The sequence below is a fragment of the Antennarius striatus genome, chromosome 1, assembly GCF_040054535.1.
Source record: "Antennarius striatus isolate MH-2024 chromosome 1, ASM4005453v1, whole genome shotgun sequence".
NCBI classification, from domain to species: domain Eukaryota; kingdom Metazoa; phylum Chordata; class Actinopteri; order Lophiiformes; family Antennariidae; genus Antennarius; species Antennarius striatus.
Window position 1 is genome coordinate 17,131,290 of NC_090776.1, and position 19,773 is coordinate 17,151,062.

General features: G+C 41.1%; 1 protein-coding gene across 2 annotated transcripts in view; it reads right to left on the reverse strand.

Moving 5' to 3' along the window:
* Positions 1–9,321: 9,321 nt before the first annotated feature.
* spon1a (spondin 1a) overlaps positions 9,322–19,773 on the reverse strand; it is a 70,446-nt gene continuing 59,994 nt past the window's right edge. For both annotated transcript variants that reach the window (XM_068315398.1, XM_068315407.1), the window contains 8 exons: positions 18,692–18,832; positions 12,673–12,748; positions 12,374–12,556; positions 12,063–12,233; positions 11,805–11,972; positions 11,310–11,474; positions 10,325–10,591; positions 9,322–10,233 (listed from right to left, as the gene is read on the reverse strand). In XM_068315398.1, coding sequence (XP_068171499.1) covers positions 10,070–10,233; positions 10,325–10,591; positions 11,310–11,474; positions 11,805–11,972; positions 12,063–12,233; positions 12,374–12,556; positions 12,673–12,748; positions 18,692–18,832 — 1,335 coding nt within the window. In that variant the 3' untranslated portion in view covers positions 9,322–10,069. The remainder of the gene's footprint in view (positions 10,234–10,324; positions 10,592–11,309; positions 11,475–11,804; positions 11,973–12,062; positions 12,234–12,373; positions 12,557–12,672; positions 12,749–18,691; positions 18,833–19,773) is intronic.

The following is a 19,773-nucleotide window of genomic DNA, read 5'->3' on the forward strand; positions in this document are numbered from 1 at the left end:
GTCACACAGCTGATATTTAAGAGTGTTGAAAAATCAGCCTTCCATTATAATGAAATGTAACAGCATGAATGTAAATATGTCATATCCTTGGGCATACACCTAAACAGAACAACCCACCAAACTGTAAATCCTCCTAACCATAACACTTCGACATCCTATCCATCAGGCAGTGGCTCAGCGGTAGAGCAGATGTCTCGTAGACGAATAGCCTCAGCCATCGGCGGATCGAATCCCGCTCCCGCCATGATGTCACCAGGAGTGTGAGCTGACAATGGGAGGTGTCAGCTCACCTCCCAGCCACTTGCCCTTGAGCAAGGCGCCAACCCCCCTACAAGCTGCTCAAATTGGGGCGCGTTCCGAAGCCGCTGCCCGTAACTCGGCCTCCCTGATGTGTGCAGTTTGATGTGATTGTACTAACTGTATGCTTACAGGCCCCCTTGTGTGCTGTGTTCAGGGGCCCTGTATACTTGTCAGCTAACCGAGTGACTTTGTAATTTCCCCTTGTGGGGATCAATAAAGTATACTTCTTCTTCTTCTAAAATTCATTCATTCATTTTTAATCCCACTTCATCTGCTGTCGCAAATCACTGGGTGCTGGCGCCTATTCCAGCCAACTGGGGGCGTTAGGCAGGGGACACTCTGGGTGTGATGCCAATGGACCGCGGAGCCACACATACACATAGACAAACATGCACACACTCACACCTATGGGCAATTTTGGAATTGTAAATTAACCAGAAGCACATGCTTTTGGAATTGGGAGAATCCGGAGACCCCAGGGACTTGTATCCCCACATCACGCCTGATGCATCACTGGAGTAAAAACAGGTCCAACCCCTGTCCAGGAGTTTGGATCCGGAACCGAGGCTATGCATGGGCGTAAGCCCCACCAGATCCTACTGGTAATGCTCCACCTCCAACACAAGCTCCAGTTCCTTCCAAATCAGTGAGGTGACGTTCCATGTCGCCAAAGGCAGTTTCTGCTGCCTGGGTGTGGTCCATCGTGACCCCTGTCTTCACTGTCACCCATATGGCAGCACACTCGATGGGTCTGCCCTGCCATTGGTGGGTATACAGGGTTGGGGAAAATCCACATTGCCTCTTTGGGCTGAGCCCGATCAGGCCAAGTGCCAGACCTGGCCACCAGGCGTTCACTGATGGGCCCTCTGTCCAGGCCTGACTCTAGACGTGGGCCCCAGGCTTCCTCCAAGCAGGGTCTCATGTTTCCCTCCTCTACTTTTGATAGATTCTTCTGAACCATTCTTTGTCTGGCCCTTCACCTAAGACCTGTTTGCCTTGGGTGACCCTACCAGCAATATAGCTCTCGGGATCCTTAGGGCACACAAACCTCTCCACCACAATAAGGTGGTGGTTCCTCGGCGAGGTCACAAAAATTCACCAATTAAAAAAATTATCATGGAATCAAATTCCTGACTCCAGCAGTGCTGAATAACTGTCACTGTGAAAAAATGAGCATGTCTTTTATCATCAATAACTTTTTTTAGCCTTGATAAATGTGAGTTATAGGCCATACAAGGTCAATCTCTACAGACACAGACATGCAATTACACATTTGTTACTGAACTTCATCCATCAAGTAGTGGTTGAGAAAGCAAATCACTTATTGTATGATACAGTTAATCTATATAATCAGATCACCATGTCAAAAATATAAATAAATAACAAACATAACAAGTTAATTAAACCTGAAAAATGTGTTCTAACAAACATTAGACTTACTAGAAAGGCAGTGTGTGTTGTTCTCCTAAAGTAATATTGCTCAATGCCTGAAGGAGACTCATCTGTCTGCCCATCATCTCCTGTGTGATTGGCAGACTGCAAGCTACTACGCGAATGAGGAGTGTTACTTTGCTAGACTGTGTCGCCTCATGAGGGAGCCTCCCAGAGATAGGCTAACACCTGGTAAACCTGCTGAGACCCATGGGAGGATCCTCCTATAAAAGGGATTTAGTTTGGAGTGAACATAAACAGAGGAATACAAATGTGTCCATGCCTACGCTTACTAACACACACAAAAACACACACATGCACACACACACACACACACGCGCACACACACACGCACACAACCACACACAGCTTCCAGCTCCACATTGGCAAAACCTGCTTGCTGATGTCGCTCTATGCTTATTTGTGCATCTCATGTCAGTATTATTCTGGGTACGTCGCTCTCCATCTCAAGCACAATGATCTCTGAAATTAACTTGAACTAAATTTCAGAAATCTCAGAAATCCTTTAGTCCATCCATCTATCCATTTTCTTGAAGACGAGGTGACCGTTTTTGCTTGGCTTCAGCTAGTTTTCCGCCTTGCAGGTCACAGGTGTTGCCGGAGCCTTTTCACAGCTGGTTAGCACATCAAAGGGACATCTCAGAAATCATTAACACTAAATCTGCTCGATACTAATACCAATATTGTAAAATCTGCAGCTCGACATTCCACCTGTTGTTTGCACTGCAGGTACTCAGCCCCAGGGCTATGTAATAGACAGTAAAATCTAGTAGCGTATAAAACACTACTTCATTTGTCTGTGCAGTACTGGGGATTGTTGTTGCTTTGCTAATTGTTCCAATTTTAATGGCTTGAAAAGGACATTTGTAGGTGTTACATGTTCTGAAGCAGACTCCCATACTTTCCATGTTTGGACATGACATAGAATTTCCATCAAGACAGGGAAACAATGGAGCTGACATCACTCAATTTTTATTTTTTATTTGTGTTAATCTTGGAAACACCTGAATTTGTTTCTTTGTGGAGAGACATCATTTTCTGATAAACCTTGTCATCTACTATGAGTGATATCTAATTTAATTTGAGCTGTAAACAAGTACTAAATCCTCATAAATGACTGTTAAATTGAGGTGTTCTATTCAGATGTAAGAAGATCAATCTCAACAAAATGATATTGAGATGCTTTTCACATAGCAGCCTGTGACTGATAAAGAAAGTACTGTAGTAACTATCCTCTTTGTAATTCCATGTCTCTGTCAGATTTACTTAAGAAGCCTCGAGGGAGCAGGGCGGAGCTGAGATTCACTATTTGTCTGTTTGAGTGCAAGTGCATGCTTTTGTTTGTGTTTAAGTGTGTACTTACATATGCTGCATAATGCATGATTTCTGAACTTGCAGAATGTGCCAGGGGACAGCCATCCCATGTTTGCGACTGTTGCGTTGTCAGTAATGCATTACTAGATAGAATCCATGTGGTCGGATGTATATATTACATATGTCCCCAGGGTTCGGTATAGCAAGCCGTGCAATACAAGCTTTACCGGTAGAATATTCTATAAGATTAGTGATGAGGGAATTCACGATTGAATGTGAGGTTGACAGAGTTGTAAATATTTAATTTATTCATCACTGTGTGGAAGCAGTAGAGGTAGCAGTTATTTCATTTTGAAAGGCCTGGTGCTTATGTTTTGCCTTAAGGACAGGTGTAGTAATGGGTTTTTTTTACAATAATCAATGCAAGATACAGGAATAGCATGTTTCATTACTGCTGTAACTAATGTGGCTATGGTTATGTCTTCTTCTTTTTTTCAGGCTCTGTGGAATAATCTGAGACTTTCACTTGTCACAGCTACAGTCTTCTCTTCCCATCTTCCCATCATTAAGTGAGCCTCGCATCCTCCAGCTCAAGGTACACTGAAAACCAACTAACCTCCATCCGAGTAACATGCTCAGAGGGCAGAACCACCAACTAGGCTGAACCCATTGCACCAAACCACTAGCAGCCAATCTCAGAGAGCCGATGATTATGCCCCCAACCCACCCACCCCCACATGGCCTGTTGCCGTGGTAACACTGCGGCAAGTCCCTCTATAGGTCTTATGTCTCCAGTTATGGCTGTCTGTTTCCATTCTTAGGTGGAGGGATTGATCACAATTCTGCTCACCATGTGTTGAATCAGGGCGCTGGTGCAGAACAGCTGAGAATGGCTTGAACAGACAGACACTTTTCTTTCGTAACGGAACTAATGAGAGGGAAAGCCTACTTGGTTCCTTCGGGGTGAACATTTGTTCCATCCATGTGGAAATGGACCACACAGACCTGAACGATACGGTTAGACTGTTAATTCAACAGAGTTAGCAAAAAGTTAGCATGTAAGTAAGGACTTATCCATTGGAATAATTGTAATTTATATGAATTTCCAAGCAGAAACATTGCTTTTCCAGGGCATATGCTTCACGCTGTAGGTTTTCCGGAAAGATAGGCAAGACTATCTGTGAAAGCTGAGATGTGTCAAAGTAGTAGGATGATGAAGACATTATGTTCGGTGTGTGGCTGTGAAGCCCAGCAGTATTGTCATGATTCACGCAATTGTTTTGAATTCAGATCAATTTACGGAAAGTTTTTGCTCTTTACAATTTAATCCTTGAGGCAAAGAAGGAGGAGAAGACCCTTCAAGGAACTCGAAACCAGTTTTTTAAGCTCATCCAACAACAACAGCCAGAGTCAGCTGTTGACATTGACAATCCGCTGTACAGTAATAGCATGTAGCATGTAAGTTACCTTTAGAGTGAATGAGTTCTACCTCATTCCATCAATTTCTACTCATAAATGTAGAAAATACTTAAAATGTAATCGACTGCTATTCATTATATAATGCCTTTAATGAAAAAAAAATCTTTTTGGAAACAAGAGAGAAAGACACAGAGACAGTTCAAACGATATGAGAAAGCATTAGAAGGAACCATTACATGCTCTGGCAGTGTTCTGGGATCCATTAGCTGGTATAAACAGGTCATCCCTCTGCTGAGCTATACTCACTGATTTGCAGATAAGCTATCTTTGCTCCTCCTGCTTGCACTAACTGAGCACAGTCTGGTCAGTGCTAAAGTACTGTATATGTGCTGCCAAAAATGTTGTGGCAGTACTGTAAATCTATTTATTGCAGGGAATCATTTTGGACAGTATGAAACCTCCGTTGATGGTGATGCAAGGAAAAGCTCTTGTGCTGCACTCACAGCACCATCACGCCCACGGTGTCCCGTATGGTGTTCTGTGGCCTGCCTGCTAGGTGTGTGAAATCTTTGTACCATCAACCACATTGACAGCAATAATCTGTCAGGAATGTTTCTTTTTTAAATTGTCAAAATTAATGGAAGGAACAAAAAAGAATAGTAATCACACGCTGGTTGGAAATTTCACTCAAACATAATTTATGGATTATGGTTTCAGTGCTGATCTTGTGAAACAACAAGAACAAATACAGACATTGGAGGACTTTTAATACATCGGGTCCAGAGCAATGGTGAATGAGTTAAGGAAGTGAAGAAACTTATTCAAGCAGACTGGAACGGGTGGCCCAGAAGCGGGTTTGAAGATGAATCAATGAATGAATGAATGAATGAATGAATGAATGGGTGGAGGAAAGTTTCAGGTGTCTTATGTGCAGAAGAGTCTCTGCTAGAATGAAGGAAAAAGTTATCATTAAAAAGTCATGATGGACAGATTAAAAACGGTGCTTTCTTCTTCAACATAGAAGAAAGGAAGTCGAGTTGGAGGTGACGGAAATGAAGATGTTGAGGTTCTCTCTCGGAGTGGTCAGGTTGGATGAGACCAGAAATGAGTTCACCAGAGAAATAACCAAGGTGAGATATTTTGGAGGCAAAGTTAGAGAGCAGACTCTGATGGTTTGGACACGTCCCCAGAAGAGATTGTGAATATAATGGTAAACGGGTGTTAAGGATGGAGCTACCAGGTATGAGGGCAGGAGGAAGACCAAACAGAAGGTGGATGTAGTGAGGGAAGACATGGGGGCAGTTGGTGTTACAGAGGACGATAAGGAAGAAAAGGATGACACACTTCTTGTAACGGGACAAGCTGAATGGAAAAGGAGAAGAAGAACAAGAAGGAGAGCACAATAATGCTATTTTCAGGTCTAGTAGTTTGAAACACTTAACATTTTTCTTACAGCAGTGTTAATACCAGTGGAATTTCAGTCTGAATTCAATCTCTGTGAAGTCCTACCACACCTATACACCCTAAGTGGCAATATGTCGGCCATCTGTAACAGCAGACGTATAGATGTGGTCAATGTGACATCAATTTAGTGGTTAAGTAAAGGATTATACTGGTAATGTTTTCTATTCAACTGTTGTCATTGTATGAATCAGGGCATTTAAAATTCATATTAATTTCCATTAATTAAATGTGAAGAAAAAAAATTAAGAGGAAAAATGGAGCAATAACTTCCTGTACGAAAGAAGGAATATTTTGAAGAATTGAAATAATATTTAATTTGGAGTAACATCAAGGCAAGAAACGGATCTACACCTTTCCCAACGACCTCCTGGCAGGTACTTGCTGCACCTTTAAACACACCTTCCCTCTGGGGTCCAGCCCACAAACATCCTGTAGACACATCCACTTATACACAGCAACAACCAATAAAGTACTCGACATTTGAAATCTGCTCCTTGGGAACGATCCAAAGTAATGAGTTTCCTTTAATTACACATAACAGAGATTATAAAATTGTCTCTGCAAATACTTTATTACTGATGCAGCACGCACTAAACTCAAAGTCCAATTGACTGGAAGTTAAATTTGAAACTTTACTTCACACAGAACTTAAAAGGTAGTTAAAATTGACAATCAACCCATAGCGAGTACGAATTAAATTACAGAGGTCCAGTGACTGCAGACACCATCTTTGTCTTGAGGTGGTCTGTGACATCACTGATGAAATGCAAAGCTGGAGAATCAATGAGCAACAAATCATCCCTTTGAAGCCCATGCTGTTATTTAAGATTTGCATTTCAGACAGCTTTGCTGTCGTGGTAACAATTAGACCCTAAAGCAGAATTTTAACTCTGCAAAATGCTTTATTTCTAATTTGTATCTAAATAGTGTTCAGCAGAGCAGGACATAGGGCAACATAGCTTTACGTTTAGCTACTACTCAATCCACACTAACATCAAATGATCACCGCATCACAGACAAACCTATGAAAAATATAAGGTCACATGAATGAGGACCATAATAGGAATGTCCAAAGAATTTCAATTTTTTTTTTCTCTGTATGGTGAAATCATGGGGTAATCATGACGTCATTTTAGGTTATTGATTGTTTTTATCTCACTTTGCAGTGTGTAGTATCAATACTATTTTAAACACATACCATTAAAGAAGGGGAGGCATTTAAACAATTTCCGCTCGGGCAAAGGAAAGTTGTCCTAATATAATATTAAAACATTTTGGTAAACCAAGGTTTTAAACTTCACAGCTGTTCTTGCTCATTTCCCATGGAGCACTAGGTGCATTCTTATGTGTAGTTTACCCCATACCGTTATTATGTCGAGGCTGTTTCCCATTTAGACAAGTAATTCAAATACATGGATGGCTATGTCTGACTAAGTAATTTACATAAAAGTATTTAGCATTTGAGCAAAAATCATGAGGTGGTGTCCAGTTTGTCATTTGTGTGACCCATTTCTGCTTCATCTTCATAGAGACAATCGGGCTCCACAGAAGCAACGGAATGAGTTTGCATAGATTGCTGTGGAATGAATACCTGTCATCTTCAGATTAGTGCTCTGTGAATCCCTGCGGTGTGCATCGCCAGCAAATGGAAGATAACGTGACAGGAAAGGCATGTGCTATCATTTTAAAATGGATTTTCTAGTCTTTGCAAGCTTCAGAAGAAGGTGACTGTAAATATTGGGGGGGGGGGGGGTGAGCAGGACAGTCATTTCAGTTTTGAAAGAAAACATGTATACCACTGAAGCTGGATAATGAGCCAAACCCACAGGGAGGCTATAGACAGCATGGGACGCCAAACTTCACTTAGAAATGCCCCGGATCTGCCTCACAAGCTATAATTGTTTACTCAAATATTCTGAGTATGATCTCATGCTTACTGACATTTCTCAGCTTCCTCCTGTTCAGTGTCTGAACAGGTTATAAACTCACAGCATTGATTGTTGCCGTGGTCTTTAAATTTGCGGAAAAGAGCATTTCCAGGGCTGGTAACCCAATTGATTTTCCCTCTGATTTTTATTAGTTTAAGAATTCCCATGTTTCCTCTGTCTGTCTCTCCAGGCAGAGGCTGCGAAGCCAATAAAAGGGAACTTATTCAATTAAATCCTTTAGTAATTGCTTTCAGTGATTAAAACAGTATTTTTGAATGAAGGGTAATGGTTTGGAGATAAAAATGTGAATTGGCATTATACATAAACTTCAAGACTGTACAAGTTCAAGGTTTATAGATATGTAGATAATCTTTTACTTTTATAGGTGCTGCAACAACCTCTCGCAAATTAACCCAATGTACTGAATTTAACATACAGTTTGGTAAAGTCTAACATATAACGAATTTTGCCTTATAAAAATTGGTTTGGAAAATAAAAAATGCAGAAGCAGTAATCCTTCAATGCTGAAAAGCAGGCTAAATGAGGCACCCAGATTATAAATATTCATCGGCATCCACAGACAGTGGGTCTGATTATGATATCACAGGGACATGGAGGGCCTACTGACATAACGCCACTCTGGGTTGATTTGAAGTTTCTGTCCGATATTTGAACTGCAGCTGGGCTACAAATCCCCACTCCTGTGCTGCACTAGACCGGCTGAGGTCCTGTGGGCTTCTGACTAGATAATATAGGAATAAAAATAAAAACATATCACTTTCTTTTGTTTTGCTTTTTTATTTTTTAGCCCATCCACCACTTGCCACTGGCCCCACAGCAATTTCTGTTTTAACAGCTCAATCACAGCCGTAATAATTCTCCTCTGATGTTTCCCTGATCCGTGAAGTGTGGAGGCTTCCCCCACGTGCAGTTGTGTTGGCATGGAAACAGCAATGGCATTGTGATGCGTATTATATTTTTCACCCCTGTTCCCAGTGCTCCATATCCTCCTCCCACGAATTACACCCAAGAGTAAAGATGGTTGGTTTTGTGTCTTTCACGGCACTCAAGCCTCCACATTCTTTTAAAAGGAGTGTGCACCCTATCTGTTGAGGATGAAAGGACTGAATACAGTTTAGTTTCTGGCTCAAAGCCTTTATTATCAGATTTGTTTCTTGTTCCTCAGGTGATCTCGTTTACCAATTTATGAATTATAAAGTCTTACATGCTTTAAGCTTCAGGAATTTTTAAGCGTCATTTTCAAACTAAATTATTTGTGATTAAAGCTCTGCAAAGCAGGGATAGACACCCGTAAGAATGACCCGTTTTTTACTCAAGACAGCGCAATTTCTTTGTTTGTTATCGCCATCTAGTGGCAGTAGAAGTGAACCACATCGGTTGCCAACATACAAACATACAACTTGAGCCCCCAAATGAAGAGGACAGATCCAGGTGACAAGCTGTCACGTTTAATTTTATTGTAAAGGTGATAATATTCCAAACTATTAATATGTTAGAGGAACAGAAAAAAGAAAGGGAGGGGAAGAGATCTAGAAAACATTGAGACAAGACTTTGGTAAGAATCTTGGGACACATTCTTATAAAAAAATACACAACAAAAAAACGATTGCCTAATCAAATAGAAGGTTTCACTCATTATGTATCTACATGTACAACACTATAACTGGGTAAAAATTCAAAAGAATGTTTTGTGTCCAAGAAACAACACAACAGTTGAAGGTATATAAAACACTGGAATGGCTGGGCACCTGTGCTTAAAAGGTCCGGAATAAACTGTGCTATTTAAGGATACCACAAGATATAATAGGTCTTTATCTTATTAAATCAATTTATATTCCATAAGTATATTTATACATGTATATATTATACCACATTAAGTTTAAAGTAACCTTGCAAGAGAATCACGTGTATCACAGCTAATTCAAAAGCACAGAAGAATCGGCCTAGTTTAAATCCAGAGTTTTGCAGTGAGATCTTTACTTGCACTTTCACTTCATGATAATTGACCTGGGCTCTGGATTTAACCAAGACTGATTCCAGTTTGTGCCATGTCAGCCCTAAATGAAGTGCATTGGATGTTTGCATGACAGTGTTCTGTGCCCTGTCCTGTTCCCAGTCCCACTGTCATCTCTTGCTCCATTCAGGCTCAAACCCAATTCCCGTCCTCCCTCCTAGCAGGGGTGCACATTACAAGCCCTGATCTCCTTCCTGTCTTTACAGCTGGAAAGCTGAGCAGTCTTAAATTTTTGCTTCGCTGTCATGAGTCGTTCTTGAATGCCTCCACCGCATACTTTGGTACATTCTGTCCAACTGGACCACGGTCTCATTTTACACCCTAAAAGATGGAAATTTAGGCAAAGAAGACAGACTGTTAAAATAATGTGTGTCATTGTTGTTCTGAATGGAACAAATGTGACGATACCAACCAGGATGCTCTGAGGTGACCTCAGCTCTGCCCTGCTTGCTCCTCCTCTTCTCACGCAGCTCCTTGCGTCGTTTCTTCTCATCGCTGTTTGCCTGCCCTCGGCTGCACTTCCTGACCTTACACTTCTTCCTCTGAATGGTTTCAGAACAAGGGTCTCCTCCAAACTGCGGCTCCAGCTTTACAATGCGTGTCCGAATCATGTGTCCTTTCCCACAGGATTTGTTGCATTGTGACCACTCAGTCCAGTCTGACATGACACAGTCTATGGCTGAAGAAACAGAATCAGACAGGAATTGATCTTATATTAAATTATAATGAGTACTATTCTGTTAAAAGTTTGAACTTGTTTTCAATGCTCATAATTGCTATGATCTGATGTAGCATGCTCATCACCAGAAAACATTAACCACTGGCATGAATAACACTGGCATTAACAGCTGGAAGCCTTAAACCAACAACATTGTTTTAAATACAGTAAATTACAAGCTTCATGGAAACACAAAACCTGAGAAATTCTGTTCAGTATCTTGCTTCTTTGTGTAGTATGACATATCTCAAGACATTAGAATAACTATGAAATATGCTTTTTGTCTGTTTAAAGTAAGCCTTATTCCCATCAGGATCCCTTACCCCAATGATCAAGTGAATAAAATGTATATCTTAACTAAGTCTGATGTTGGTGAAGCCATAATTTATGAAAAACCAATTGTATAAAAATAAAAAATTACTTGAAAGCATTTCTTTATTTTAATAGTAGTTGAAATGGTCATTTCCTTTGTTAGAATAGGATCTTCCATGCAAAACATTTGAGGTCTGACCCAACATTTAATGAACTAAGCTCATCTGTTACCTCTCACACAAGCAAACACTAAACAACACTGGTATGGGTACATAGGTACTTGTACCAGGGTCACAAAACACAAATGAAATTACCATTAATTTCAATCAATCTTGTATGTGCTTGCATAATTTTGTGTGTTACTTACGACACTCTGGAAGCATACACTTCTCCACCTGCTCTAACTCTTCTGTACACTCTCCCAGCTCCACGGGCGACTTGAGCGTGCGCTGCCGTGTCCTCAAACCTTTCCCACACGTCACGCTGCAGTCGCTCCATTCGGACCATGGCGTCAGCATGCAAGGGATTGTATCTGTACACAACAACATTGAGTTACCTGTCACTTCCCTATTGCACATTTGCATTTTACTTTGAAAGAAAACAAAAGTAACAGAAACAGGGAAACAGCTAAGCACAATTAAATTTCGAAGAACAAAAAAGGAAAGCATTCAAATTTGTAATTCTGCTACAGGATAAAGATTAAAAAAAAAGTTTATTCCTTCAATGCTGCTTCCATAAATTAAGTACAGATGGGCCATAAGTAGGCTAACAAACCCTTTACCACCTAATTAGACAATTTTCTCCAGATTTGAAGTGTAGGAGGTGATGGGATAGCTGTGGTCCTGAAAATTCTGCTACTTACGACATTCTGGCATCATGCACTTCTCCACTTCGAGTACTTCAGCCCCACAAATGGAGCCATCTGCAGGAGGTATCTTCACCATGCGCTCTCTCCTCTTCATGCCAAGACCACAAGTAGCACTGCAAGCATCCCATTCACCCCATTCTGTAACTAGGCAACTGCTGGGAGCTAATACCCCAGAGAGAAAGGACAAGGTACAGTAATTCTACAGGCCTACTTTCATTAGATCCATACTTTAAGTGAAAAAGACACACTCACAGCATTCCTCATTGACTACACAGTTTTCATTCTCTTCTGTGGGCAAGGTACAGACTGAGCCATCATCAGGGAACTGCTTCACATAACGCTCCCGGGAACGTAAACCCATCCCGCAAGACAGACTACATGGTGACCAAGTGATCCATTCTGACATCATACAGGTGGAAGCATCTAAGGTGTTACAAGGGTGGACATGTCAGCAAGCTTTCGAGGATTCAGTGATTCAGCACAAACAGGTGTTGAGTTCTTAGATAATTCATGTGGTACCTTTGCAAGGCCAGCAGCCTTTTTGTGTTTGAACACATACTCACCCTCATCACTGCATCCAGGTCCCATGCAAGGCTCAAAATCCTGTGTGTGTGGGCAGGGCACACTCAGGTCCAGCTGGGCCTTCAGCATCCTCTGCCTCATTCGCTTGCCCTTTTCACATGTTGCCGAGCTGCAGGCGGACCACGGAGACCAATTGGAATAGATACAGGTCTCAGGAGTGTCATCTGTAAAATAGTAGGGGACTGATATCACATCTACATTCATGGACAACTGCATTTAACCTTGTTTAAGAGGGGTGAGGGGTGGGGGTGTTGGGAACAAGATGGGGACAAGGTCGAACCTTCTTCTTTCTCCTCCTGGGCGATATCGGAAACAATGTCGTCCACATTGTCTGGCACAATGTTGCACTGCTCGCCCTGTGGAGGCAGAGACACAGCAGTGTTTCAGGGTGTTTTTTTACTCTGAATGTTCTATATGTTCTTAATTCATTTTCTTTTCTGTGACTGCCACATCAACACCATCTTGTCGATTCTCTTAATTTCTCAAAGATATAATTCACAAGTATAAACAGATGGTGTGCAAATGTGTGTGTTAATAAATACTTAGACAAGAAATACCCCTAAGTCTCCACAGCTGCCTCTAGATGCCACTAAAGGACTTCCAACCTTTTATTCCCTTTCTGCTTCAAAGGCGGAGTTCCTCTAGAATGCATTTCATTACCAATAAAATCATAAGAAATTATTTGTGTTTTATGGGGAGTGAATTATAATGCCTGTTATAGTTGTTTGAATCAACCAATACTTTTGTGTTTTCTTTAAAAGTTCACTTTCAATGTTGAATCACAAATTTTGACACTAATGGTTATTAGTCAAGTGAATAAAGATGCATAATGTTGTGAGGTGAAATGGAAAAATATATATCACATTTCAAATTTTGTACTTCATGAGATCACAGGGATCATGTAAAGCTGCGACATCTCTTATGTGTCGATATATGTGCGTTATTTGTGGTCCTGACATGGATACCTGCCAGATATCTATGGTTGTGACATATTGGTTTTAATATCTTGACTTTTGACTCCGACTCATAGACGTCTGGAGACGTGTAACACAGTTTTATTATTTGAAAGTCTGTCTAAGGACGCTCTTAGATGTCAATGGACAGAAAAGCTGGCTTGATATTTCAGCAATTGTTCAGGGCCCTTTTTCCGCAAAGAAAAAAGGTCAAACTTCTGAATTGCACTTTTGTCGATGAACCAAGAACTAAATATATGAACATCCATCCACAACCAATTTTGAAACATCTGCAGTCATGCAAACTAAATTCAACATCCAAAACGCCTGGAAATATGCTGGGAGGAATCAGGTGAACAAATAAGGTGTAAGGCATCAGGCAGCGAGGCTTTTTGTTTTAGGTACACCTTTCGTCCACACAACAATGCAGATATCCGGGACAAAAAGGCTAGCCAAAGTGAAGTCGTGTGGACGCTGTAACCAAAACTTTTCCATCTCCCTGCAACGAAAACCGCTGCGACATTAGTGTGTGTGACCAGTGTCTATATGTTCACACAGAACATGTAGACACTGGCAATTTTCTGATAACACCTTCACGTCGAAGACACGTTGAAATCATGCTTGACAGCTGGATATTTATTCATCTATTTCTTTCTTTACGAGTCATAAAGTAAATGATGTGAATTTCCACACATCCCGGTCCCGTTCTCGGAGTTGTTGTGCTTATAAACGTGTTGATCAACACATTTATGCGGCTAAGTGTGGACATGGCCTGATTCAGGTTGTGGTCTGGTTTGTGCAGCGAGTTTTGGCAGCAAAATAAGGCGGGTGTTTTCTAAAGCTGGTGAAATATTGTCAAAATAAAAAAGAAATTACCTAAGACCTGCCACAGTGGACAAAAATGTTTTTAAATCAAAACCAATGATATGACTCAAGCATAATCACTGGCTATACCTCAACGTTACCAAAGCGCAATCATTGTCCATACCCCAACCACCCTCCTCTAACTGTACATGTTTACTGTATTTTCATTTTCGTTATGTCCAAAAGATCATTTTCCATACCGCCCGTGTGTGTGTGTGTGTGTGTGTGTGTGTAGGTGTGTGTGTGTGTGTGTGTGTGTGTGTGTGTGTGTGTGTGTGTGTGTGTGTGTAGGTGTGTGTGTGTAGGTGTGTGTGTGTGTGTGTGTGTGTGTGTGTGTGTGTGTGTGTGTGTGTGTGTGTGTGTGTGTGTGTGTGTGTGTGTGTGTAGGTGTGTGTGTGTAGGTGTGTGTGTGTGTAGGTGTGTGTGTGTGTGTGTGTAGGTGTGTGTGTGTGTGTGTGTGTGTAGGTGTGTGTGTGTGTGTGTGTGTGTGTGTGTGTGTGTGTGTGTGTGTGTGTGTGTGTGTGTGTGTGTGTGTGTGTGTGTGTGTGTGTGTGTGTGTGTGGAGGTGTGTGTGTGTGTGTGTGTGTGTGTACTGTATATGTCTGCAAGCCTTTGGAGCTAAACAAAAGTAATTTTCCTACAGGAATTATTAATAGACTTATTTATTTGATTTGTTTTTTTATTTTTATTTTTTTCAAAGCTATGACTTCCTTACCGGATCGGCCAAGGCCCGGGTTAACAACGACCTCTATAGCTGCTGTTCACCTACAGGGTGCCGGTGGAAATTGCACTACTGTTGGTCGGAGAAGGAGAGGAGGAAAATGTGTTTGTAGGAAGAGAGAGAAGAGGAACACCAAGAGTATAGGACTGAAAGTAGGGACGTTAAATCTTGGAACTATGACATGAAAAGGTAGAGAGTTGGTTGACATGATGCAGAGGATGAACGTAGACATACAATGTGTCAAGGAGACCAGTTGGAAAGGTAGCAAGGTTAGAGAAATAGGAGCAGGGTTCAAGATATTCTATCATGGTGTAGATAGGAAGAGAAACTGAGTAGGAGTTATCTTGAAGAAGGACTTCGTTAGGAATGTCCTGGAGGTAAAAAGGAGCACACAGGTGGCCTAAATCTTGTGTAGATGTTGTAATCTGAAGGAGATCAGTGACTGCAAAGTAGTGGTAAGCGAGAGTGTATCCCAACAGCACAGGATGGTGGTGTGTAGGATGACTTTGGTGGTGAGGAAGATGAAGAGGGCATATGCAGAGCAGAAGACGAAATGGTGGAAGCTAAAAAAGGAAGAATGTTGCATGAATTTTAGGAAGGAGTTAAGACAGGCTTTGGGTGGTCAGGAGGTGCTTCCAGATGACTGGACAACTACAGCTAATGTGATCAGGGAGAGAGGTAGGAGAGTACTTGGTGTGTCATTTGGAAGGAAAGTAGATAAGGAGACTTGGTGGTGGAATGAGGAGGTACAGGAGTGTATACAGAGAAAGAGGTTAGCTAAGAAGAAGTGGGACACTGAGAGGACTGAGGAAAGCAGACAGGAGTACAGGGAGATGCAGCGTAATGTGAAGGTAGAGGTAGAAAAGGCCAAACTACAGGCTTATAATGACTTGTATGCTAGGTTGGACAGTAAAGAGGGAGAGACTGATATATAGAGGTTGGTAAAACAGAGAGACAGAGATGGGAAGGACATGCAGCAGGTTAGGGTGATTAAGGATAGGGATGGAAGTCTATTGACAGGTGCCAGTAGAGTGATGGGAAGATGGAAAGATAGCTTTGAAGAGTTGATGAACGAGGAAAATGAGAGAAAAAAGATTAGAAGATGTAGGTGTTGTGGACCAGGAAGTAGCAAAGATTGGTCAGGATGAAGTGAGGAGGGCATTGAAGAGGATGAAGAGTGGAAAGGCAGTCGGTCCTGATGATATACCTGTGGAGGTGTGGAAGTGTTTAAGAGAGGTGGCAGTAGAGTTTCTGACATTGTTCAACAGGATCTTAGATAGTGAGAAGATGCCTGAGGAATGGAGGAGAAGTGTGCTGGTGCCCATTTTTAAGAACAAGGGAGATGTGCAGAGTTGTGGCAACTACGGAGGAATAAAGCTGATGAGCCATACAATGAAGTTATGGGAAAGAGTCGTGGAAGCTAGACTAAGGGCAGAAGTGAGCATTTGTGAACAGCAGTATGGGTTCATGCCTAAAAAAGATTACTACAGATTAGGGCTGTCAGTTTAACACGTTCATTAGATTAATTAATTAATCATGCTGCAAATTAACGAGCTATAAAAATTAACGCAATTAATCGTGAGTGGCAATTGACACATCACGTTGTACCTTCGCCACTAGTCAAAAGCAGGGTGACTGACAACAGAGATGGACACGACACAGGAGAGCGAGGCAAGCCCACTCGGACCTTTGGGCGGAAAGTTTATTTATAAAAAGAACAAAGACGGGACAATCAACAAAAACGCAGTGATTTGTACCTTTTGTAAAAAAGAATTTTATATCACCGAAGCAGTTCCAGCCTAATGTATCATTTAAATGCAAAACATATCGAGGACACAGAGTTGCCTGTTGTCAGTTCCTGTACTGTTAGTTTACTCTTTTAAAGGAAAAGCCTGTTGGCATCTTGCTATTGATGTTGCCTTATTTAGAGGCATGTTATACTATTCATTTTGAATTGCTATATTTAGTCAGCTTTAGTATTCATTTAGATTCAGAGTCTGCTTATGTGCCTATTTGAGCCTAAGCCTTATTTTATTTCTGAATTTTATTTATTTAATTTAATTGTATTTGTATTGTATTTTTGAGAAATGCACCTGGCCTAACTGGTTTGCTGACGTGCTTGACTTTTTTTCTTTTGAATTTCATTTATAAAGCACACTTAACCAATAAAAATGTGGATTTCATATCTCCTCTTGGTGAATTATATTGATTAGTCATGCACTACAATTTTGTAATGTCCTAGAATTCAAATTCTTTATTTGGGGGCCTTTAGCAGGTATGAAATTAAAATGCGATTAATTAGTTATTACTTATATAAAATCGGTAAAATTTACAGGTTCTTTAGTTTTTATATTGTACTATTGGCAAAACTCAATCCTTGTGTTTATGGTTACTACCGTATATTCTGTTGATACTTTTGGGATGCATAAATGTCATGTTGGGATGCACAAATTTTTGTTGAGGTGCATCCACGGGATGCACTACTTTCTTGAGATAAAATTAACTCTGTAAACTATTGTTCAAAAGTTGTTATTTATTAAAGTTGGATTGGATTTCTGAGTTAACTCGACCTATAGTTAATATCTGGTACCAAAACGTTCAGTGTTCAGTGGTTAATGCTTCCAGGCAGAAACCTCACCCGAACAACATTGATTCCTACATCATGTAGCTCCCACAAGTGGACAATAACGTCAATAATTAAAAAGAAAGAAAGAAATAACAGGTAGGTTGTGACAGACTCTTTTTACAGGTAGCATAAAGTATACATTATTGGCTCTAATTTTCATCTTGACCCAAATTGTCAGCAGTCTAGATGCATGTAAATATATTGTGCATTAGCTCCCTGTTCAGATGTGGATTAAAGGACAAAATGCTGCAGATAACGCATTGATAGGAAAGCCTAATGAAGTCCAACATTACTTAGTCTTATATTTGCTGACATGTGAAATCTTACTCTATGGGGTGTTAATGTTACACTGCTCTGCGTGGGTTGCAGCAGGAAGGGGAACTTCAGTAGTCGAACATGGTGGTTCGCGGCTGTTCATGTCCACAAATGTTTGTAAGTTAGATGTATCCACAAATGTTTGTAAGTTAGATGTACATATCTTGAGGACTACTTGTACTTAAAGGTTTTTAGAAGGTTTCCTGATTCTGATACTATGATGGTTCTGACATCAATAACAACAAGGTAATAATGATAATTTAGCTACTGTAATAAGTGTCAATCAGTAAAAGCCCCCTCCTGTGGCATCTCAGAGACTTTGACCTCGTGAAGCACTTCCAACCGGGTAGATCACAAATAGAAGTGCATCCAACACAGATCAATAATGCCTGAATAGACAATAGATTGAGGTCTTCATTGCACCTGTTAAGCAGTAATAAAGAAAAAGTATCTCTCCCTTTCTCTCTGTGTTTATTTCTGGAGCTTATAAAGGCTAATGACAGCAGAAACTAAAGGTTGACAATTCTATTTTTATGTTGATTGAGTCTGAAATACTAGATCATCTCATATGAAACAAGGGAGTTGAAGAATGAACAAAGTAAAAAGCTGAAGCAATGAGTCCAGTCTAAAACACCACAAAAGACCTATTCTTGGATGACTGTACAGCCCTTTGTAATAATATGCAGAATATAATTCAGTCCTTGTTTACTTCATCATTATGATTATCCACGATATGATTGTGTGAGTGTTAAAATATGCTGCATTGATAGAATTGTAATATGATCACAAAAAAATAACACCAAGTAATATAAAAACAGACCTTTCGGGCAATCCGTTCAATCACCACCCTGGCTACAGGAGTGATGGCGCCCCCCTCAGGGTCGTAGAAAGGACTCTGTGGATGATCCAGACTGGTCAGGGGACGGATCTTGTCCTGAGGCTCAGTGGGCTTGTTGGGAGACTAAATAAAGGACAAAGACATGAACATTATAAAAGATGACAAATGACAAAGCTAGATCTTTCGGAATTTAAAGATATCCTTATGTTAGGACTTGCTTGAAATAGCAGAATCGACACAATGTCAGTCAAAGTTACAAAAGTCATATTAAGGAGAAACAATGCTGAAGATCAGCTGTTGAACACCATAGTTTATACGGGAGATGCTTTTATCTGTCAACTGTAAAGGTCTGCCAGCATGGGGTTGATAGAGGAATCAGTGCCAGAGGCTGTCTGGAGGCTGGAGACCATCTACTCCTTTATCCCCCGCTGAGGCAATCCACTAAAAAAACAGGAACTGAACTGTTTTGTTTGTGAGAGAGAAAGGGAGAAAGAGGGAGAGAGAGAGAGAATGGCTGACCACTAATCAAAACGTAGACTAAAGTAACAGCATGGAGAATGTATTTGCAAAAGATATTTGCAATGTATTTGCATATATTAGGATTATGGAACTCCCGGTAAATCGGTAGCGAGAATGCAAATGTTTTGCAACTACCAAAAATTGAAATAAGAGAGATGAGAGAGCTGAGTCAGACTAGAATTATTTCAGTCAGGCCAAAACAACCCAGTGAGTTCAGTTCATTGGGTTCAACCTTGCGCAATGATAGATCAGCCAGAGGTTTACACACAATATCGTCATCAAATTTGGTCCAATATGAGCGCACATGGTCAAATCCATGGCAGTTGGGGTGGCAGTGGCTCAGCGGTAGAGCGGGGCGTGCAATGTTACCAAGATCAGCAGCTCGATTCCCACTTCCCCCCAGCCACCTGGAGAGTGAGCTGACAGTGGGAGGTGTCAGCTCAACTCCGGAGCACTGTCGAGGCACCCTTGAGCAAGGCGCCGTCCCCCATTACAAGTTGCTCATTAGGACGCACCATGATGGAGCTGCCCGCCACCCTATCTCC